This window comes from Budorcas taxicolor, chromosome 19 (assembly GCF_023091745.1).
Source record: "Budorcas taxicolor isolate Tak-1 chromosome 19, Takin1.1, whole genome shotgun sequence".
Classification (NCBI taxonomy): domain Eukaryota; kingdom Metazoa; phylum Chordata; class Mammalia; order Artiodactyla; family Bovidae; genus Budorcas; species Budorcas taxicolor.
In genome coordinates, this window is record NC_068928.1 from 30,981,601 (window position 1) to 31,005,302 (window position 23,702).

Here is a 23,702-nt window from a genome sequence, read left to right on the forward strand (position 1 = left end):
AGCCAATTAACAACATTGTGAAAGTTTCAGGTGAACAGCAAAGGGACTCAGCCATGGATATACATGTATCCATTCTCCCCCAAATTCCCCTCCCATCCTGGCTGCCACATGATAACACTGATCAGAGTTCCCTGTGCTACACAGTAGGTCCTTGTTGATTATCCAGTTTAAATATAGCAGTGAAGACACCCTTATGTTTTTAATGAAGTATGTGGCAAGGTCTGCAAACGGTGTGGGAGTGGAGCCTGGGAAATTCCGAAGAACAGTGATGAGTCGATCACAAGAAACAACAGTAGGATCACCCTCTCTCTGTGCCTGAGTGCATGCGTGCTAAGTCGCTTCAGTCGTGTCTGACTGCAACCCTATGGATTGTAGCCCGCCAGGCTCCTCCAGCGGACCTTCCCAACCTAGGGATTCAACCTGCGTCTGGTACATCTCCTGCGTCTTTCACATCTTACAATGGAGATGGCTGGCTCTTTACCACTAGTGCCACCTGGGAAGCCCCCTGCTAGGCAGTATTAAGTGCTGACTTAACATCGTGAATTTAAAAATGAACTGGGCAACTTCATTGTGCAATTTTTTTTCTTAAAAGTCCAGACAATCCTGGAAAGACTCGGAGAAAACAGACGGTCAGATTCATCCAGGTGTGGGGTTTTGCCGAGGGAGTACGGTGATGGAAGGAAAGGGCAGGGGGATTGAGGATATATGTGAGAGTAATTAGAGTGGTGGATCAAGAGTACAGACTGCACAAGGGAAGAGGCAAAAGCCAGGAAATTGCCTGGCGGTCCAGCGCTTGTGATGCCATGCTTCCACTGCAGGGAAGGTGGGTTCCATCTCTGCTTCAGGGAACTAAGATCCTGCATGCCGCATGTAGTGGCCAAAACAAATAAAAACCAGAAGAAGCTGATAGATGGTGGTAAAATCGTGGGGTCAGTAGACTGGGGTGACTCAAAATGGCTGAGAATTTGTTATCAGAGGGTCCTTACGAAGTGAACTTCAGAAGTGGGAGGCGATGGACGGCGAGTTGGAAATGGTGATGGAAACTGAACTTTCAGAGCATGCAGTGTTTGGGGCCACAAGATCCAGGGTGTGTCCAGCAGAGTGGCAATGGCAGCATCACTTGCACTGAGGGGGATGGGGTGTCAGGGAACCGAGAAGCCCCCAGGACAACAAGTCACTTCCGGGATGCTGACGTCACGGAGAACGGCAGGAGTTGAAGTGGAAGCAAGGCGGTGAACGGGGGGTAGTTTTTTGAGGATGATGAGGAGGGACCAGGAGACAGGGCTGCGGGGCGGGGTGGACTTTGAGAGCAGGATGACCGTCAAAACCACTGAGGAGTTATAATAAGGAGTAGGAGTAACGATCAGGCAGTGGTGGCAGGAAAGGACCTGATGACTCATCTTCTGGCTGGGCGGCAAAGAGCCCCCAGTGAGGGTACAGTGAGGTTGCAGTGTCTTCAGGGGCAGCCAGGTGTCAGTGAAGGAGCAGGTAAAAGCACCTGCTCTGAGCGTCTGATAATCGCAGAGTGGAATTTCCAGCAAGAGAGGGTTTTGGGGAGAGACCCAGGGGAAGAACTTGCAATGTACAGAGTGGTTTAGGGGTGAGACCGGGTGAAGAGCCGTGACCCAAGAAGCATGGCCATCTCCTTCTGTAAGTCATTCATTCATTCCAAAGATTCATCCAAGTGAATGAATCAATCTTTGAATGATCACGATCAATTGAAAGCGATTGGACAATTTCCGTTGTGTTTTACCAACAGAAATGCCCGCTGACGCCAGAGAGGATCATTCATGTCTTCACAGAGTCCCAAAGATCCCCGGGTCTTCTCGAAGCCCCACTGGTGCCCTCCCCAAGTCCTCGGCAGCCTTTGAACCAGCATCCACAGGAGGCCAGCTCTCCTTTGATCACTTCGGTGCTGACAGCGACGAGCACCTGGAAGTCTTATTAAATTCCCAGAGCCCCTTGGGGAAGGTGAGCGACACCGCCCTTCTGAAAATCGGGAGTGAGGAGCCTCCTTTCGACGGGATGATGGATGGATTCTCAGGGAAGGCTGCAGAAGACCTCTTCAACGCACACGAGATCCTGCCAGGCCCCCTGTCCCCCATGCAGACTCAGTTTTCACCCTCCTCTGTGGACAGCAGTGGGCTGCCCTTAAGCTTCACAGAATCTCCTTGGGAAAGCATGGAGTGGCTGGACCTCACGCCGCCCAGCTCCACCCCAAGCTTCAGCTCCCTATCTACTGGGGGCCCCAGCATCTTCAACATTGATTTCCTGGATGTCACGGATCTCAATCTGAATTCCCCCATGGACCTCCACTTACAGCAGTGGTAAACACCTGAGGAAGTGCTAAGGAAAGCCAAGAGGAATCCCATCGGGGAAAGCACATGACCACAAATATTTACATTCTTCCAAAGAAGGAGGAGCTGGAAGAGGAGGAGGAGAGGAAGAAGAGGGAGGAGGAAGAAGGGGAGGAGGAGCTGGAGAGAATGAAAAACAAGCATGGAGACTTCTGTGACAACCAGCAAGAGCAAACAGGAGTCTTTTTTTTAAATAGATAGATAGTGTAACATTTTCCAACATTCAGTGACTGTTATTGATTTCAGCAATGCTTTCAAAATTATGTTTTTTCAGATCAAGAATGCAAAAAAAGTTTTTTTTCTTCCAATGCCTTTCAAACACTAATCTTTTTTTCTAGCTTGTATTTTTTTCAGGCACTGTTGGGGCATAATCTCACTTTGTAAGCTTTTCTCATGAATTTGTTACTCCTACCATGGAAAGAAGTTGTAAGCTCTCTGGGGAACACACAGAAGCCAGTCCTTCAAAGGTGATGGAAGTCATACCCCAGAAGGCTGCTTCTCCTGTCTCCGTCACCTGCCTTTCAAAACAGAGGTCCGGGCCAGTGTCAGGTTCTTAAGGCAGAACAGAGGGACAGGACCAATCCATTCCCAGGGAAGTGAAGTGAACTCAGTACCCCTTGGCTACAAAGCCGCCCCCGCTACAGTGACCCCAACCCTGTACCCAGGACTCCATGTGGTCACTGATAACAACCAACCTACCTTTGGCCCAAAGAACCCCACCTGGAATTTCCCTTTCTTAACCAGTGGCCGGATCACTGTCACTGTCTCTGTGGTGATGTGTGTGCTCGGTTGCTTGGTTGGTTGTGTCAGACTCTTTGCAACCCCCTGGGTGGGATTTCCCAGGCAAGAATACTGGAGTGGGTTGCCATGTCCTCCTCCGGGGGATCTTCCCAACCCAGGGATCGAATTCCAGTCTCCTGCATTGGCAGGTGGACTCTTTACCACTGAGCCACCTGGGAATCCCCACCATGGTGTTAAGCATTGTGAAACAGGAGAGAATCCTAAGGCAAGAAGAGAGACAAAACCTCCTGCCATTCTCCAGCACAACCTCCTTTAGTGTCAAAGACTAGAAACGACCATGTAAGCAAAGCAGAAGTATCTCTCTAGTCTCAAGAAACTGTTATCAGGAATAATGCAGACAGCACTAAAGAACATCATTTCATGTACGATGGGAATAAACACAGTGGGTTACTATTCATGTAACAGGGTGATTATTTATGGACGTTCGGCTTCTCTTTTTATTTTCTTATTGGAAGGAGGGGTTCACCTCCATTATCCTTCTCCCACTCTACTTTTCTTTCAAATTCTCCATCCGTTCTCTCCCCTCTTTTGAAGATCTCCCTTTCTCTGCCCCCACGTTGGGAGAAGAGGATTTCATCCATTTATCAGCTGTCCTACTGCTAATAAAACCATATGTTAAAAAGCTGAAAGTCAAGGTTCTCCTGGGTAACTCATTCTCCATCTGCATAATAACTTGCTATAAAAGGAAGTCAAAAGAAAGAAATTGAAGGAAAGAAACCAATGATTCATTCCGTCCATCAGTCATGAAGCTCTCCCTACCCTCATTTGGTTGGCAATCACTGATTTGGGTTGCTCTGGGGAAAACCGGAAACTGTTACATTGTAAAGGTAAATACAAAGTATAGTTCCAAGGAAAGAGTATTTTAGGTCTGGGTTTCTGAAATAAAACACAATCGCACGTTGAAAAGGATGGAAGGAAAACAGACGATGGTCTCCTGTGCATTCCTCACCACCTCCCCTGCTTTTGCTGGGAGTTGAAAACTTAAATTGCAGGATCGTCTCTAAGGCTCACTGTGGTTCTAACGCACGGATTCATAGTGTTGCATGCTGTAGAAGGTAGCTCTCGCTGTTTTTATTTTTTATTTAAATCACTAAGGCACTGTTTTCTTCTTTTGTAAAAAAAAAAAAAAATGTTCACTGTGCACTTACGGAGAAAATAACCAAACATGTTGTGATTTTAGAAGTTCTCTTTTTGAAAAAAAAAAATTTAGAAGTCATTCCATTGTTAACCTGTTAACATGTGTGAACACAGAGTGTTTTTGGTGATTGCTACTCTGAAAGCTGCCGCATCTTAATGAAGGGGTGGGGAGGGCAGGAGGGGAGTATATATATTATATATGTGTGTATATATATATATATACACACACACACACGCACATGCATGTGTGTATAGATATATACATATGTATATGTATGTGTGTCTATAGGTATGTGTGGATATGTGTATCCATATATACACATCCATATGTACATATACATACACATGTGTGTATGTGTGTGTATCTTCAAGGCAGTGCAACAGAGTCCTATACCAAAAGCCTTTAAGCCTCCATCTGCTGTGAAATGATCTTGCCCTTTCTCACTGCGAGTTCCCGATTCATCACCCAGACTACAAGTTGCTTCTATGTATGACTCATGGCTCCAACCCAGTGACGCACAGCCACCTGCTTACGATGAACAAGCCCGTCTCGACAGTGACTGTGATGTGGAGAGACAGGGAGCATTCACCTTTGGTCACTGGAAAGGTACTGCCTCCTCTCGCAGAGAGCAGCGGTGGAAGACGACAGTCGTTTTACATTCCTTCATCTGCCTTGTGCTTTAGAAGAGCCACACGGTACATTTTCCACTTTGCTTTGATGTCTGTCATCAGAACCAGAGATCCCGAGGGGAACATTGCCATCTCGTCTTTGATGCTGACGCTATGGGGAGGGAAGCCTTCCTGACACATTCCTCGCCTTTGTGTGTCCTCAGACGTTGACACTTTGGGGGGATCTTGACAAAGCTCGCTGGTCAGTCCGTTTCTCATGTGCCAAGTTGTGTGAATTTTTTAATGTTATTTTTATCCCCCTTCCTTTGGAAAACAACCTCACAGCAATCTCTGAGACTCTGGTCTGAGTGTCAATTATTTTTTTTCCTTTGGGTATTTCTGTCTGAAGGGCTAGACTTGGCTAGGAGGCCTCTGTCTTTGTAAGGCTATGCATTTTCATTGGGATATTTTTAGGCTATTATCTGGCACTGACATATACGCCTCACAGTTAACCAAAGATATTTGCTGCTACAAACCAGCACACAACCCAGAGCAGACTCCTGGATCATTGCTTTCAACCTCCACCCACAACCCCCACCCACCATATTCACGCTCTCTTTCTGTAGATCAGATGTGAGATTTGAAAGATAAAACTGAGGATAAATGGGAAAAGGTTGACGAAGCTGGTTGCTCCCTGATCATCTGTGTTAATTTATGTTTCCTATAAGGGGGATTTTTTTTTTAAGTTCTTTTAAACTCTTAATTGTGTCTTCTGTTCTGGTGACAAATTGGGCATGACTAAAAGATGTACAGAGACAAGAACATGGCCACATTCAAGTTTCCTCAGGCTTTTAGAGCCTGAAACTACCCACATGTGGTCCCCTCAAGAACCCCAGGTTAAAGCTGTGGTAAAGCTGACCTGCAGACATTTGCAGCTGCTCCCAACTCTGGTGCAGTCCTGTGGGTTCACCCTTATCCAACGGATTCAGGAAGTTCCTTTGCGCAAATACTTCCATTAAGCCTGTGCTCAGTAGCAGCCGTGCTTCTAACAGTGTTACTGAGATGACACACATTCTACTATTAGGAAAGGGAGAGGAAGGGGAAAGGAAAGAAGGAAGGAAGGAAAGAGGGAGGGAAGGAAGGAAGGTCAGGTCACAGCCTCTCGGTTCAGCTGAGACATTACGTTACAAAAAGGAAATTGAAAAGCTTGGGATGAGAAACCATTCTCTCCATGAAGTGATCGCCCCATCAGATAAGAAAAGCAGGAGGGTCTCCAGTTGAACAACCAACAGTCTGTGAACTGGTGGCCTTCGCCATCCAGAAACATTTATTTCCAATCTGAAAAAAAGGAGGAGGGGGATAAAAAACCTACCCCAAGCATTCAAGATAGTCTTTTCTAAAGACCTGTTGAAGAGGTTTCTATCACCTCTTCTAGAAACCAATGCTGGTTTGGCCGAAAACTCCTGCATCAGATTTATTCATCCGGGAGATAATAACTTGATGTCTCACCTGTGCAGAGCACATCCCCTGTCCCAGATGTCCAGTACCACGTAGACTCTGCACAGATGGTTCTGATCTTGAGGGGCTGGGAGGTTGCAAGAAGCCTGGTAATTTCCAAGTCTTCCAACCAGAATCCCTTTACCTATGATGACAAAGGGGGGGGTCTTCGTTTTCCCAAAGCAGAGGGGCTTTTTAGCTAAAACCTACACTCATGCTGACATTTTTTTTCTTCTGTGATCGAACAGCAGCAACATATGACTTAGATGTCTTTCTACCACTTAAAACATCTGTTTGAGCTTTTAGGGTTTATCTTCATTGCCAGATACAGAAACATTTGGAAAATCAGAGAAGGACAAAGGGAACTTATTTTGTCCCATGCCTTCATCTTGATCTTCAGAACAAGCTCTCTGGACAAAAGGGGCACTTACAGGGTAGGGTGTCCATGGAGAGCCTCTATCTTTTAGGGAGCAAAAGCTGCAGGATTGTGAGGGCAGCTTGGCCCCCCTTCAGGGCTTGGCTATGGTCCATAGATGCACCACGTTTGCTGTCAGCTGTAAGAGAACTCAGAGGGAAAGAGTCTGGAGTCTTAAGTTTTGTTATAAATCCAGTAGAAACCAGCAGGGCAGTTGAGATGCGGAAACTCACCTAGCATTAGATGATATTACTAGACATACAACAAGACAGTCCTATAAGCTAGAGAGCTGCTCAGCGTGGTGAGGAGCTGGGTTTGATTCTGGAATCCACATTTTAAGGGGAGCCCTGGCTAGGGTGAGAGTATGCATTATGAAATGACTTTAAGACCGGAAGAGATCCGAAAAAATTTTCTCTATTACCTCTCAGGGAAATTGCTGTAGACTCATTGGGTTTGGTAACATGAAGAAGTTCCCTTCTGATGGTAGGAGCTGGTGGAATCTAAGTTTCTAGAATTCTATGGATTAAGACAAACTCATGGTGGTCTCTTGCGCTTCCTTCAGTCACCTTTGGCCTTGTGAGCTCCCTGTGTGTGCTTTAACAGCTCCAGAGGGGTTTGGGGATAAGGTCATAGAATGATGGCAATCCTGGAGGCTGCTGTAATGTTTTCCAAAGGAGGGGAACCCACGCTGCTCCCCAGAGTTCTCTCCAATGTGCCTGCAGTGAGGAAAGAGGGCAGTGCACAGCTGGGTGCTTGAAATCCTGCCTCCTGGAAACACAAAGAGGCACTTTGCAAAGAAATCCAAAGAGCCAGCATATGTTCTCTGCAGGGACCCCGTGTGGTGGAGCTTTCACGTCGGCTCCTTCACTCAACTATATATAACTAGGAAGAAATGTGGGTGACCAGGAAGAGAAAAGAAGCAATGGCTAAATACCAAAGTTGGCATGTGTTCTTTTTTAAAAAATATATGTATATTTTTAAATAAAATGTTTATTTTAGAGAGAGATGAAAGCTTTTTTCTTGACTATGCAATGTACCAGGCATTGTGCTGTTATGTTGTAAAATCCCCACAATGGTACCATGAAACAGTATTACGACCACCCCCAGTTTACAGATGAAGAAACTGAGTCCGGAAAAGCTGAGTTAATCACTTAAGGTTACACATCTGAAACCTGGCAGAACCAGCAATCATACTTTACTTATCTGCAGTGCTTCTGATCTCATACACTGTACGTCTCACCCACACTAATCAAATGAGGACATTAGTGAGCCTACAGTTACATATATCCTATTAAAATACATGCAGTAAATTGTGAATTAGTTTGATAAATCACTGGTGCCCTCCTTATTCTACAGATGTAAGAACTTCAAGGGGAATTCAACATACTGAATTCAGTACAGAAGAAATGATGGGGTAACAGTAGGTGTTGGAGTGAAAGTAGTAACTTAAGATTCTTTAATAAAGCCAAGTAGATGGTGACTCAACTAAGAAAAACAGCTGTAGGAATAGAGACTAAGGTGGTTTTGAAACATGTTAATAGAATGGAAAGTAGGGGACTTGATCATGGGATGGGAATGGCAAAGGAGAGAGAGGTGGATGTCTGTGTGTGCATGCTAAGTTGCTTCAGTCATGTCTGACTCTTTGTGGCTCCATGGACTGTAACCCACCAGGCTCCTCTGTTCTGGAGTTCTCCAGGCAAGAATACTGGCATGGATTGCCAGGCCCTCTTCCAGGGGATCTTCCCCACCCAGGATGGAATCTGCATCTGTCTCCTGCATTGGCAGGTGGGTTATTTATCACTAGCACCACCTGGGACGCCCAGGTGAATGTCCAGTGTATGTTAATTCCATTCACAGAGGCAAAAGGCCAGAGTGAGTAACCTTAATACGAAAAATTGTGAATCTGAGTGCCTGTCGCCTGTAAGACACTCAAATCAAAAGCATTCACTAGAGAGATCTGGAACTCAGAGTCCTGTGCACAGAGATTTAGAGGTGGCAGATACCAGCATTCGGAAGATCACTGAAATCATGAGGATGGCGGTGACCTACACAACCTGTGGAGTGATACGGAAAGGGATGCCGAGGACCACCAACACGGCTCGCTATTGGCAGAGGGGAGGAAGGGGCGGGACTAGGAAACCAGGAAGAAGACCGGAAGAAGGAAGTATCCCAGGCTCCAAGGTGTGAGAAAGAGGGAATCTTCAATCCTGTCTAGTGCTGCTGTTTCTGTAAGGTAAGGAAGAGTACTGTTTGGTTTAACAGTAAGGAGGTGGTTGGTCGGTAACCAAGGTGAGAGCGTCATGGGTACAGTGGTAAAGCCAAGTGGATGTGGACCGACGAATTGGAAGGCAGTGAAGAGGCCGTTCCCTGGTGACCTAGTGGTTATGATTCCGGGCTTTCACTGCGGTGGTCGGGGAACGTGACCCCACAGGTCATGTGCAGCGTGGCCAGAAAAAGAGGGGGAATGAGAAAATGGAGACTGAATCCAGGCATCACCTTTCAAGGGGCATGGCCACGTGAGGAAGAAGACGCACAAGACCAGACCTGACAGAAATTTAAAGGACTGATTTTTCAAGAGGAGAGAGATTTGAGGTAATTTAAAAAAAGAATGAGAATTAGCTAGTACACACAAGAGAAGGTGGTAGCACGTCCGTGTCACCTGTGATTTATCCCCTCTACTGCTGATGGACACTTCAGCGGATTCCAGGTTTTGACGATTGGAAATGTTGCTGATACAATCCATTTTGGTACAGACATTACCAACTTTTTTTTTTTTTTGGCTGAGTTTTGCATCATGTGGAATCTTAATTCCCCAACCAGGGACTGAACCCATGCCCCTTGCAGTAGAAGCACAGAGTCTTAATCACTGAACCACCAGGGAAGTCTCCTTACATTTTGTTGAACATGTGAAATTGTTGGGTCATGGTGTTTGCCTACCGTTAAGTCGTAGCCAGTGATGTAAAAACAGCTTTCTGAGGGGCTTGTCCGCATCCCCCTCCCATCAGAATACCTGAGCTTCGGCTGAGCTATGTCCCGACCAACACTTGGTTTTGCCTGTCTTTTTAGTTTTAGCCATGTTGTGGATGTGTTTTGGTATTCCCTGTAAAATCACCTGGCATCAATTGGATGACTAATAGGTTCAGCAACTTTTCATATTTCCTTGGCCCTTTGGATTCCTATCTGTGGTAAGGTGACCGTTCAGGCCACCTGCCCGTTTTTCCTTTAAGTTTCTTGCCCTTTTCCTGTTGTATTGCAGAACTCTTTATATATTGTGGAGTAGAATCTTTGACTATTATATGATTTTTGCAAGTAACTTCTCCCCCTCTATAGATTGCTTTTTTATTCTCTTAATGATATTATCTCATAAAGCAAAGTCTTTTATTGTTTAGTATGAGAAGGAAATGGCAACCCACTCTAGTACTCTTGCCTGGAGAATCCCATGGAGGCAGGAGGCTGGTAGGCTACAATCCATGGGTCGCAAAGAGTCGGACACAACTGAGCGACTTCACTCACTATGATTTATAATGATTTCCTTTAAGTTGATAATTTTTGGTATCATGTTTAAGGAATCCTTCCTTACCCCAAGATCCTATAGAAAATCTTCTCACTTGTTCTTTATTTTGATTTTTATTTCTCTTGGGAAGAATAATTGTTTTTAGAGAATGGTGGTTGATAAACCTTTTCAGTTCATTGCATGTTTAAAAACGCCTTATTTTTCACCCTTGTTTGTGAATGTTAGACCAGATGCAGAGTTTTTGAGTCCCACTTGAGTTACAACCTGTTTCCATTGAGCTCTGTAAATATTGCTTAAAATTTTATTACACTGTTGCAAAAAGGAAGCTTGAGGGAATCAGCTTTTCTTCAGAGAGAAACTTCTTTTCTCTGAACAGTACTTATATACATTTATATATATCTTTGTATTTATATTGTTGTAGTGGTTTTATTTTAATTTGCTTATTGATGTATACTGGGTTTACAATGTATACGTTCCTGCTGTGTACAGCAAAGTGATTCACTTACACATATACTATATACACATTCCTTTTTACATTATTTTCCATTATGGTTTATCATAGGATACTGACTATAATTCCTTGTGAAATACAGTAGGACCTTGTTGCTTATCCATTCCATATATAAAATCTTATATCTGCTAACCCCAAACTCCCACTCCATCCCTCACCCAATCCCACCCCCACCCCCACCCCTTGGCCTTGGTGGTTGTTTCCATTGAGGTGTAATTAACATATTAGTTTCCAGAGTACAGTGTAATGATGTGATGTTTGCACATACTGCAAAATGATCACCACAGTAAGTCTAGTTAACATCCATGCCACACAAATTACATTTATTTCCTCTGATTAGAACTTTTAAGATCTACTCTCTTAGCAACTTTCAAATATACCATACAGCATGTATCTAGCTTTGAAATTTAGAAATTTTACCCAGTTGCTTCTGGGGCCCCCACCTCTACCCGCTGCAGTAGTAGTTTCTGGCACTTGATGAATGATTTCAAGTTTGATTTGGGCTTTTCTGCAGCTGTGCAAAATATCTTTTCAAGAATTTCCATGCTATTTTCTTCTTCATCATCTGCTCTGGAAATGCTGTTACATATATATTTTTCAATGTTCTGAGGAAGATTCCATGTCTCTGTCTTTTCCCTTCTTTTCATGGAACCTTACCTCCTTCTTTCCTCTGAATTTTGGGAGATTTCTTCCAGCCCATCCTGGAATGGACCAGTCTGGCTTCGGGCAGTGGCAAATCTGTTATTTCCTGCCTCTGTTGAGTTTCATTAGTTTAGAAGTCATGTGTTTCTTATCCAAGAGCTCTTCCTTGTTTAAGATGGCTCTTTTTCATGGCAGCTTGCTCCTGTCATATTAAAGCAGTGTTCTCTCTGTTCTCACCAGGAATACAAATTAGACTTTAAAAATATATTTCCCTTACTTCCTGCTTAACTTTGTCACTGGAGGACAGTTCTCTGAATTCTCAGATTAGCTTCCCTGTTTTATGGAGGTAATAACCTGCAATAACAGCACAAGCATTTGAACTAGAAAATCCTGGCATCTCAATGGTGATGCATGAATGACTCTTCATAGAAACCTTCTGAGCTTTAATTTATTTGATGGGTGTAATAAAACCCTCATCCTAAAGTTCTTTTAAGGATTAAATGAGATGATGTATGTTGAAAGAATCTGCCTGCAATGCAGGGGATCCCGGTTCTATTCCTGGGTTGGGAAGATCCCCTGCAGAAGGGATAGGCTACCTACTCCAGTATTCTTGGGCTTCCCTGGTGGCTCAGCTGGTAAGGAATCCACCTACAACGCAGGGGACTTGAGTTTGATCCCTGGCTTGGGAAGATCCCCTGGAGAAGAGAACGGCTACCCACTTTAGTATTCTGGCCTGGAGAATTCCATGGACTGTATTGTCCATGGGGTTGCTAAGAGTCAGACACGACTGAGTGACTTTCACTTTCACTTTTAGCTATATGGCTTATTGTGCTTTCCTGGTGGCTCATATGACAAAGAATCTGCCTGCAATGCAGGAGACCTGGGTTTGATTCCTGGGTCAGGAAGATCCCCTGGGTAGGGAATGGCTATCTACCCCAGTATTCTTGCCTGGAGAACTCCATGGACAGGGGAACCTGGCAGGCTAAAGTCCATGGGGTCACAAAGAGTTGGACATGAGTTAACAACTAATACTATATGATTTATTATTATTTTCATCATATCTTGCCATCATCATTGTAGTCATCATCTTTATCATCATCTTCACTATTATATTTAATTACTGATATTTTTCTGTTTGTTCATTCTCAGAGAGGTCTGATTAGTCAGGATTTGGTGGCTGAGATGGTGGGGGAGGTGATCTATCAGAGATGATATTAGTCTCCATTTAATTTCCCTCAAGAGGTTAGCACACATAGTAACTTTTTCCTGGCCAGTTCTTCCCTGATTCAGAAATCACTGGTACCATTTTTTTTTCCTGTAAGAACAAAATATATTATCATTAATATACGAAGTAATAACGACTGCTCCCTTAGTTTCAATGTAGCAAACATTTCACATGCGTGCATTAATGTGTTTGATCTTCGTAACAATCTTGCAAAGTAGGAACTGCAGGTGTCATGGTGACCAGCGGAGACAAGGTTCTTGCCTTCATTTTCCAGAGGAAGAAACTGAGTTACTAGAGAAGTTGAGTAATTTGTCTTGGATCCCTCAGTAAGTGACCAAGCCAAGACTGATCCTGGGCTTGTTTGTCATGTCGTGTTGCTTCATTAAAATTTGACACAGTTGCCATCGGAACTTACTGCATAAAGTCCTCAGTTCTTTCCATCTCAGTTTTCCATTTCCATTGTATATATTCCTTATCATAATCAACACTTGTTGAATGTCTTCTATATACCCAGGTCTTATTTTGGGCAAAAAGAGGTCCGAGATGAAGTCTCTACTCTTAAGGTTGAGGTTTCCTATCTAATGACTGCTTCCATTTTCTGCCAATATAGCAGTGGGATCTTTCCCTAATTTCCATGAGTGAAATAGAATTTCTCTGGTGTGTGTGTGTGTGTGTGTGTGTGTGTAAATATATTTGAGTTATTTGAAAATGATATTGGAGGAAGAAATGAGTCAAAGCTACTGGCTCTAGTTAACTTTTTGGTCCCCAAAACCGAATTTAAAATTTACTGTAAATAAAGAGAATTAACAAATGAAGGAGCTTAGATGAAAATACAGTTGAATATTTCTACGCTTTGGGGATAGGGTAGGCTTTCTAAGCATTAAACTAGAGGCATAACACAAAGGAAAAGATGGATGGCTTTGACCATGTTAAAAATGTAAAATTCCTGGAAGACAAAAATCAACATTAGAGATTTTAAAGGGGGAAGGTCAAACGAAAGGAAATATCTGACAAAAGATAACAATAGCATTAGTGTAGTTGAGATAACTAAAGAGCTTTTTAAAATCAATAAGATAATATGGAGCCCCATAAGAGAAAACAAGGCTGAGGACATGAAGTGAGCGGTTAACTGAAGAAGGAATGCTCATAGCCTTGAAACATGAGACGTGTGTTTACCGTTATAAAGAAGAAAAACCCTGCAAATTAAAAGAGCACTATAATGCTATTTCTCAGCTATTCATCAGGCAGGATTATTAAAAGTGGTAATATCCCATGTAGGTCAGGGTGTGGGCAGAATAGGACATTTATGTTTGGTAGATGGGCCTGCAAAATATTTCCATGTTTTAATCTAGAGGATAATTTGGCAACACAAGAATAATTTGAAAATGTGACAGACACACTATGGTGCAGAAATTCTTTTTTTTAATTGACCCATAGCTGATTAACAGAGTTGTGTTAGGTTCAGGTGCACAGCAAGGTGGTTCGGTGATATACGTATATGTATATTACACATATACGGTTCAGTTATATACATATATGTACGTGTGGTTCAGTTATATACATATACATATGTATATATGTACGTGTGTGTGTACTCAGCTGTGTCTGACTCTTTGCGACCCCATGGACTGTAGCCTGCCAGGCTCCTCTGTTCATGGAATTTTCCAGGCAAGATTCTTGGAGAGGGTTGCCTCCAGGGGATCTTCCCAACCCAGGGATGGAACCTATGTCTCTTGAATCTCCTGAATTAGCAGGCAGATTCTTTACCACTGTGCCACCTGGGAAGCCCACAGACAGACAGACACACACACACACAGACACACACACACACACACTTTTTCAGTTTCTTTTCCATTATAGGTCATTACAGAAGGTTGAATATAGTTCCCTGTGCCATATAGGAGTTGATTCTCTATTTTATAGATAGTTGCGTGTATCTGCTAATCCCAAACTCCTAATTTATCCCTCCCCTACCCCCTTCTTCTTTGATAACCACTAGTTTGTTCTCTGTTTTTGTGAGTCTGTTTCTGTTTTGTAGATAAGTTCATTTGTCTCATACTTTAGATTCCACATATAAGTGATATCGTATGGTATTTTTGCCCTGTATTTTGAATTCTGTTCTCCAGAGCAGTACTGTCCAGTGGAACTGTCAGTGGTGATGTAGATGCTCTGTTCGACACTATCTAATATGGCAGGCACTAGCTACGTGTGGTTTGGGGGTATTTGGAATATGGCTAGTGTCACTGAGGAACTAAATCTCTAATTTTATTGAATTTAATTGAAATTTAAATAAGCACATGTCTTTTGTGACTTCTGAGTTGGACAGGGCAGCTCCAGCCAATGCTGGGGTGCAGAATGAAGATGCTAAAACTGATTCAGGGGCTTCCAAGTGGAATAGCAGATTTCAGAGGAAAGGGATCTCAGATAACTAGTACTACAACATTACTGAAGCAAGTAAGAAGCCCCTATTTTTGTTGGTCAAAGTAAGTCATGTGGTCACATTTAAGGTCCACAGGAGCAGGAAGTGTAACCCTGCCATAGATCAAAGTCAGGGATATGAGAAGCAGAATGTTCTTTCTCTTCCCCTTCCTTCTTCTTGTCCACCGTCTCTCCCTTTCTTCCCTCCTCCCTCACCTTCCTCCCCCTTCCCCTCCCCTGCCTCCCTCTCTCCTTCCTCTCCCCTCCTCCCTCTTTTCAGCTTCTTCTTCAAATGCGCTTAATTGAAACGTTCAGTCCGTTCTTCTGGAGGTAGAAATCAAATTTCAGGTAATCTGGGGCTTCTTCATTCCACACCTCAGCCATTGCTGCCTACTCCTTATCTTTGTTGCCGACAGCATCATGCCCAGCTCTTTCGGTGCCTTTGTAGGCCCTCCTAGCACACACGCTCACTGCACGTGGCACTCTAGGTTTCAGGCACTCCAGGTCCTCCATGTGGAGGGCCTCTGTCACCTTTGCTATATGACCCATAGCTATATAATCTACCTGTCTCCTGCCTGCCTGGACTCTACTTAAACTGTGACCTTGGGAAGGGGATGGGGCAAGTCACTTTCTTAGAGATTCCTTCTGTAGTAAGCTTAGACTCAGTGATGCTGCAGTAATGAACAGTCCTCTAACCTCTGACTTACAACAACAAAGGTATTGTTTTTTTCACTCTGAATGGATAACTGTGACTCTGATCCATAGCAGCCCCCAACTGCTCATTGCTGGTGTAAAGAAAGAAGGGGGTGGATCACAAAATGACTCTTAAAGCTTCTACTTTGAAGTGGCATAAATCACCTCTGTGCATATTCTATGTCCAAGGAAAAAATCACGTGATTGATCTTGACCTCAGAAGAGGAAGTATAATCCCTTCCTATGGAGAGAGGCAGTGAAATTTTTGAACAATAATAAAATCAGCACATTCGTCATCAGCTTTTCCTCTTCCTGTCTCCTTTCCCACTCCCCGATCATCATCGTCAGTATCCCACAGCTTGGGGGTTCTTTATCTAGAATATACGGGGTAGGCTACTCTTCAAACGCTGCTATTCATGGCATAGACATCAACATTCCAAAGCCCGTAATCTTCAAACTCAAAACCCCCTTTTTTTAAAAAAAACTCTATTCTCTCACATGTGTTTCTGAAGTCTGCTTTGAGAGATGAAAAGATCTGACACTCCTTTCTCTTTTTTTCTGCACTGTCATCCCCTCCCTGGGGTAGGAAGCAGAAAAAGCCCTGGCTGCTTCTTGAATGGAGGAAAAACTCATAGGAGAACAGAAACCTGTGAAGAAACCATCAGTTAATAACATATTATTAGACCACAGTCTAGCAGGGTAGGCTGCCTTTTGAGGAGAAGCAGAACAGAACTGAAATATCTCAGCATTGAAGGCAGAGGCTGACATGATATCGGAGTTGTCTGCCGGAGTTCTGGAGGACAAGTGCTGTCCACTAGAACTTTCTGAGATGGTACGAATCTCGTAATTCTGTGCTGTTCAACACAGCAACCCCCTAGTCTCATGGGGCTATGAAGCCCTTAAAATGTGGCTAAGGTGATGGAGAAACTAAATTTTATTACTTTTAACTTCTAAAAGTTTTAATTGGAGGATAATATTTTTATTTTTAAAAGATTTTTTTATTTGTGGCTGTTTGGGGTCGTTGTTGCTGCACGGTCTCTTCTCCATTGCTGGGAAGCGGGTGCTGCCCTTTGTTGCGCTGTGCTCTCTGCGGACTTCTCACTGCGGTGGCAGAGCTCGGACTCGTGACACATGGGCTCGGTAGTTCCAGCTCCTGGGCTCTAGAGCACAGGCTCAATAATTGTGGCAAGAGGGCTTAGTTGCTCTGCAGGATGAGGGATCTTCCAGATCAGGGATCGAACCTGTGATTCCTGCATTGGCAGGCAGATTCTTTACCACTGAGCCACCAGGGAAGCCCCAATGTTTTAAAATTATTTTTTAATTTTTAGGCTGCACCAGGTGGTGTCCAGGGATCTTAGTTCCTTGACCAGCTATCGAACTCGTGCCCCCTGCAGTGGAAGTACAGAATCTTAACCAGTGGACCACCAGGGAAGTCCTGAGGAATTACATTTTAAATTTTAATTTCAGTAGCCATGTGCTGCTGTGACTGATACATTGGACACTCTAGACATTACGGGAGACAGTGCTACTATTAATAAAAGTCACCCAGTGTCCTTACTGCCTCACTATTATTTATACATATAAAAACATGCTGTGACTTGGTTTTTAAAAAAAATTCTCAAAATGGAAATAACTTTAGTTTGTAGAAAAATTATATTGACATTATAGGCATAACTCAGTTAAAAGCAAATAATGCCTTAACTTATTAATTGGCTAGAGCTGCTGACCTAATAAGCTGTGGCTAAATTCACAACTTAATTAAAGATTTCATGTTCATTCAGCCAAGACATGCCTCAAACCATCTTTTGTTCAGCTGGTCAGCAAGATACTTAGAACCATATGTAGGACATCTTGAGACTATAATCAACCTATGCACAATAGCCCATTGCAAAAAAAAGTTCTTTCATTTGTCAGACTAGTAATTCTGCTGTAGGAAGAGCATTTCTCTCTATTGCAATCATGCTAATCTTATTTGTAGGAAATGAAGAGGACATAATGTACTATATAGAAATTTAGATGTTACTTGATAGTTTAGCAAACAGATCTCTAACTTTGCTATCTCTCAAGCGGTATTATTTCTCTATTGGAGATGAGAAAACTGACTTAGAGAGGGTATGTACTTTCTCCCGGAAATGAGGTGAAGTGAAGTCACTCAGTCTCGTCTGACTCTTTGCGACCCCATGGACTGTAGCCTACCAGGCTCCTCCGTCCGTGGGATTTTCCAGGCAAGAGTGCTGGAGTGGATTGCCATTTCCTTCTCCAGGGGATCTTTGAGACCCAGGATTCGAGCTCGGGTCTCCCATGTTGCGGGCAGACGCTTTACCGTCTGAGCCACCAGGGAAGCCCCTAAGGTTTCTTTCTCCCTAAGGTTATATAACTGGTATTTGGAGTTGTAATACTCATATCTCTTTGATCCAAAGACCCTCCCACCCAACACACTGCTCTTACTTGGTAGATGATGATAAAACCTAACTGAAGTCACCATTGTTTTCCAAAGGATAAAGGCTGCAGAAGGTCATGACCCCTTTTCAAAAGCCAACTGATGCTAATGCGCCACCACCATGTAGGATGCTGCTGGCCAGTCACAGCTGATGGCACTTGGTCTTCAGCGGTAGAAGGGACATGAGGCTGGAGTCTAAGCCACACAAGAAAGTGACCCCGGTCAAACTGGAACCCGTGATCATGATGTCACTATCATTTTATTGGCTTCTGGTTACCTACTAGGTTTGTTGAGAAGCAAGCATCACATTTCTGGGATGTATGCTACACCTGGTGCAAAATCTGCCCAACACTCTTGCCCCAAGCTTAACCCAGGCCCTCTGTGTTAATCATCTGCAGCTTTATGAGCCATGTTCTTGCAGGCATGTCTTCCTTCTGGGAATTCAAAGCAGCAATACCTTACATTCTCTTAAAATACAAACAGGTGGTTTCCAGAAAGGAGGGTGGGAGGCAGTGGGCGAAAGAGGTGAAGGGGATTAAGAGGCACAAATCTCCAGTTATATGTCAGTTGTTCAGTTGCTCTGTTCTATTGGACCTTTGCAACATAAGGGATATGGTCAGTAACATTGTAATAGCTTTGTGTGGGGACAGTTGGTTACTAGATTTATGGTGGTGATCGTTTGCAAATGTCAAATCATCGTGTGAAACACCTGAAGTATTAGTCCCTCAGTCCTGTCCGACTCCCTGCGATTGCAGACTGCGAGGCACCTCTCTCCATGTTCTCCAGGCAAGAATACTGGAGTGGGTAGCCATTCCCTTCTCCAAGGAGTCTTCCCAACCCAGGGGCTGAACCCAGGTCTCCTGCATTGCAGGCAGATTCTTTACCCTCTGAGCCTCCAGGGAAACCCAGTACACCTGAAACTGACATGATATTGTACATGCCCTGTATTTCATTAAAAAGAGAAAAAAAAAGGCAATGGATGCTCCTTATTTGCTGTTGTATTCTCGGTTCCACTTTGCTATTTCTAAAGCCGGAAAACAAGTGCACAGCCGCTGGCCCCACGTGGACACCCGGGACCGTGGCGAGGTGGGCGCCGAGCGCGGAACTACAAGCCCCAGAATGCACGGCGCCCTCTGCACAGGCGCAGCGGGGACCCCCCCCCCCTCCCGGGACAGCCGGTCAGCGGCCAGCCTGCGGAGACCCGGGTCCCGCGCCGTAGCTGGGCTAGGGGCAGCGGCCGGGGCGGACCCGGCGGCGGCGCCCAGGGCGGCCCGGGCGTGGCCATGAGGGCTCCGCGGCTGCACGAGGAGTAGGCGGTGGAGCCCCCGGGAGGGAGCCGCGAGCGGGCCAGACGGCTCGAGAGGCTCCGCAGTGCCGCCGCCCGGGAGGCTCGGCGCGGGAGCCATGTAACCCTGCGGCGGGCTCCGGGCTGCTTCGTCCTCCCCAGCTCCGGGCTAACGCGCCAGCGGGGCCACGATGAAGAAGCAGTTCAACCGCATGCGCCAGCTGGCCAACCAGACGGTGGGCAGGTAGGTCACCCGCGGGCCGGGCGCGCGGCGGGGCTGTATCCCCCTGCGCGCGCAGGTAGGTGATGGAGCGGGCTCGCCGGCCCTCGCCGGTCCTCTCCCCTAGCTCGGGGCGCCGCTCGCGGGCGCGACCCCTCCTCCCCGAACTTCTCTCGGACCCCCGAGCCATTTTGGACCTCTGCCCGCCGCTCCGGGGCTCCGGTTGCCAAGCGCGAAGAATGACGCATCCTTTACCTGCGTCCCCAGCTGCCCCTTCACCTTGTCCTCCCTGCACCCCCCTCCCCCGCCCCCCGGGACTCCCTTCACCCTCTGGCACCAGAGCGTCCTGGAAACAGGTGTTCGCTCTGATCGTGCTGGAGGCCGCCGACCCGCGGTCGCTCTTCGAAGATGCATGCCCCTCCAGCTCCGAGTTCGGGGCTCCTTGGGGGGTCCGGCGGCGCGGGGAGGGGGGGAATGTTCGGCCTGGTGGGTCGGCTTGACAGCTGAGCCTGCCCCTCCCGGGGCTCTGGCTGTGCGAGATGCTGAACCTCTTTTCCTGGCCGGGTTTGTCGAGGTGTTAGGTGGCGGGGAGAGATCGGTAGGGGTGGGGGCCGCGGCAGGGAAGGTGCTGGTGGAATGGCGCGGCAGTCGCTCGGTCCTGACACTGATTTCAGTGGCGGCTTGCTGGGGGGGGGGGGGGGGGGGGGGAAGGGGGGCCGGCGGGGGGTGGCGGTGAAGGCTGCAGAGGAGGCCCAGCTCCTCTGGAAGATGAGATAAGCAGAAGGAAGATCACAGCCAGGTAGGGGAGGCCAGGGGCGGGGGGAACCCTGGCCCCAGAGTTGGAAAGAACCGGATCCTAGCGCAAGACCCCGCCGCCGACTGTCATCACCAAAATGGGCTACATCTGGGCTAGTGTCTCCTGGGGCCGCTGTGTGGGGTGCCGGTGTCTGTTCCTGTTACATAAGGGTTCCGGTGGGTCCCTTCCCAAGCTCTGCACACAGACTGGTTGGGTAGAGAGGGTTTTTCGTGAAACTTCTGTCCCTGGAGAGAGATTTCCGTTGCTTCTGTGGCCAAGGAATTTGGGTGTGCTGTCTTAAGGCCGGCGAAAAGAGAACCCAATCTTGGATGCAATTCAAGGACAAGCTCAGCACCTCGAGGGCCCTCCACTAGGTTTACCAAGAAACCAAATACCTTTATTGGGTGGGAAATGGAGCCCCAACTGGCATCTGGCCAGTCGGGAGTGTGGCCCTCCTGGGGGGACACTGAACACCCTTGTAAGCACACTGCCCTAATTACGGTGGGCATTTGGGGGCAGGGGGGATGCGGGCGGCTTGTTAGGCTTCCAGATGGCTCCCAAGCAACCATATCTAAAATGGACTTGGATGCATTTTCCTTTTTCCCAAACACATGTGCTTTCACAGGGGGGAGAATTTATGAATAGCAGAGTCAGATTAGCCCAGATTTCTGGCATGGTATTGCCACAGATAGAGCCTCACGTGGGCTGCCTTTCCGTATGTTGGATGTGGAAACCGTGTTTTCCTGTCTGGGTCATTTAGCAGATGATGGTCCAGTTGACCTGTCTTTAGTGATTGACTTCTGCATCACTCCAGGGGCTGGCATGGGTCTTCAGGTCTTCACACCAGACCAACCACGTGACCAGGGACCTATAACCTTAGACCTGGATCTCCCTTCTCACTTGGTCTTGAGGTTCCACTTTGGTCATCGAAGCAAAATGTTAGCAAGGTGTCATGCTTTCTTCCCAGTACCCCTAAAACACAGCTGTTTCTTTTCAGGACTTGTTTCAAAGTAGAACCTTGGGCATAAAACCTGATTTCCAGCCTCATCCATGGATGGAATGACCAAGGGAGAATGGAGGTTGGGTTTCAGCATAGGTACCAGGTGTTCTTACTAATTTGAAAGCATATTCTTGGAGCTCCAAGCAGCTGGTCACTAAGAGGTACTTTCCACTTGTTTATGGAGACACTGGTGATTGCTGACGTGTGGATGAATTTTGACTCTTTATCAGGTAGCGTTGGGACCAGCTCACTGTTGTGTTAATCACTAGTCTCTATCCATTTTGATGACGTTCTGAGTTGAGTGAACCTTTTAGGGCAAAAACTAGTTTGTATTATTTTGCTGCTGAAAAGGCTTCAGTGGCTTTTCATTGCACTGAGCGCCCCAAATCTTTCCAGGGGCCTACAAGACCTGGCCAGACTTGGCTCCCTTCTGGTCTTTTCATTCTCCTTCTGTTCCGCTGACCCCTCCCCTCCTCCTCTGTGCTCCATCAACGGCGGCCTTCCTGCCCCAAACGCACCAAGCTCACTTCTATCTGGGAATCTTGCTCCAGGTGTTTCCCACTTTCCCTGCTTGGCTAAGGGTCTGCTCTTCCTGCATGCCTCTTCCTCTTCATCCAGGTCTTTGCTCAAAGACTTTTGAGAGGGCCCCTTCCCCTCTTCCCACTCCCCCCATCATCTTGTTCATTTTTGTCACAGCACTCATCACTCTTTGAAATGCTCTTCTTTTTCATTTTTTTTTGATTTCTTACAAGCACAAAACCATAGAATGTACCTACTGCCATTGTATGCTAAGTGTGTATAGTGCAATGCCTTCTAGGCAGTTGGTCCTCAGTTCATGGTTGTTGATTAATCCAGTTGACCATGGGGTCCATGCAGGTAAGTAAAAGGGGGCAGTGACTTTCTCTTACGGAGAACGTACCAAGGCATGATCCTAACGCTGCTTCTTAATTTCTTGACTCGGTAGAAGCAGTGGGATTGGATGCTTGGAATTTAGGTGTGGGGTTGGTGGACCACCTATTGGTGATGCTTTAACAAGCCACTGGATGCTTGCCCTGTGTGTCTTTGAAAGGATGACATTCTTGTCTTTGAGGGAGGGCAAAGAGATGCGAGGGTGGTCCTACCTCTTGGCATCTCACCCGGCTTGCCTTCTGTAAGTGGTAGGTTCTGGACGTCTTCTGAATATAAAACTGCCAGGGATCAGATCCAGTCTCTTTAACGAGGAAATGCTGTACTTATACATACCTTATGGAGTTATCAGTATTTTCTCTTGAAGTGAGTACTTCTCTGTAGAGAGGGTGCCAGCAACTGGGAAAAGTTTCAAGCCCACTGCAGTTAACTAGGAAAAGTGTCGTCTCCTCCTTGGTTTGCTTCTCCCATCTGTGCACACATTCCTTCTCCTCTCCGTTCACTCCAGCCCATCTTTTGGGAAGCATCTCTCGACTTTCCAGACTGTACCACCAAGTGCCTCGTGGTTCCAGGTAGCACTGGCTTTCGAGTGGGATGGATCTGGCTGGATGGTTACTGACTACAGGATCTTGAGCTGGGCTCTGCTCCTTAGTTTTCTCATCTGCAAAATGGGCATAATAAGGGTTGTGCTGAGGTGATGTAATAGGAAAGGACCTTTTGTATTCTATGACAAGTTCATCACTAAAGGGATGTTGCCAGTAAGCTTAAATTACACATAATGGCCCATCTCTGGGAGTCCTGCCCCCCAGGTCATGAGCATTAAGCCAAAATACCTTAGTTTAGCTTCCAGGAAACTTCCTGATCAAGCTCACCTGTGAATGACTGCAGGGAGAAAGAAACTAACACATCCCTTCTGGAGGCTAACCCAAACCAAGAAATGTTTGACTTTACTGTCCCTCCCCCCGCCTTTTTTTTTTTTAGTATTAATGTAAAAGAAGCCTGAATTCGAACTCAGGCGAGATGGATCTTTGGGACATGAGTCCACCATCTTCTTGGTTTGCTGGCTTTCCAAATAAAGTCACTATTCCTTGGTCCAACAGCTCCTCTCTCAATTTATTGGCCTCTTGTGTGGCGAGCAGTACAAGCTTGGACTCAGTACCAGTGATGTGGTGATTGTGGCAATGAGGTCATGGGATTACCCCCAGAAAGCACCCAAAACCATGCTCAGCCAAGGCA

General features: G+C 45.9%; 1 protein-coding gene across 1 annotated transcript in view; it reads left to right on the forward strand.

Annotated features, from left to right (window-relative positions):
• Window positions 1–2,331, forward strand: part of MYOCD (myocardin) — a 41,690-nt gene extending 39,359 nt beyond the window's left edge. Inside the window, exon 14 of the mRNA XM_052658370.1 lies at window positions 1,760–2,331. Coding sequence (XP_052514330.1) covers window positions 1,760–2,331 — 572 coding nt within the window. The remainder of the gene's footprint in view (window positions 1–1,759) is intronic.
• Window positions 2,332–23,702: the final 21,371 nt, after the last annotated feature.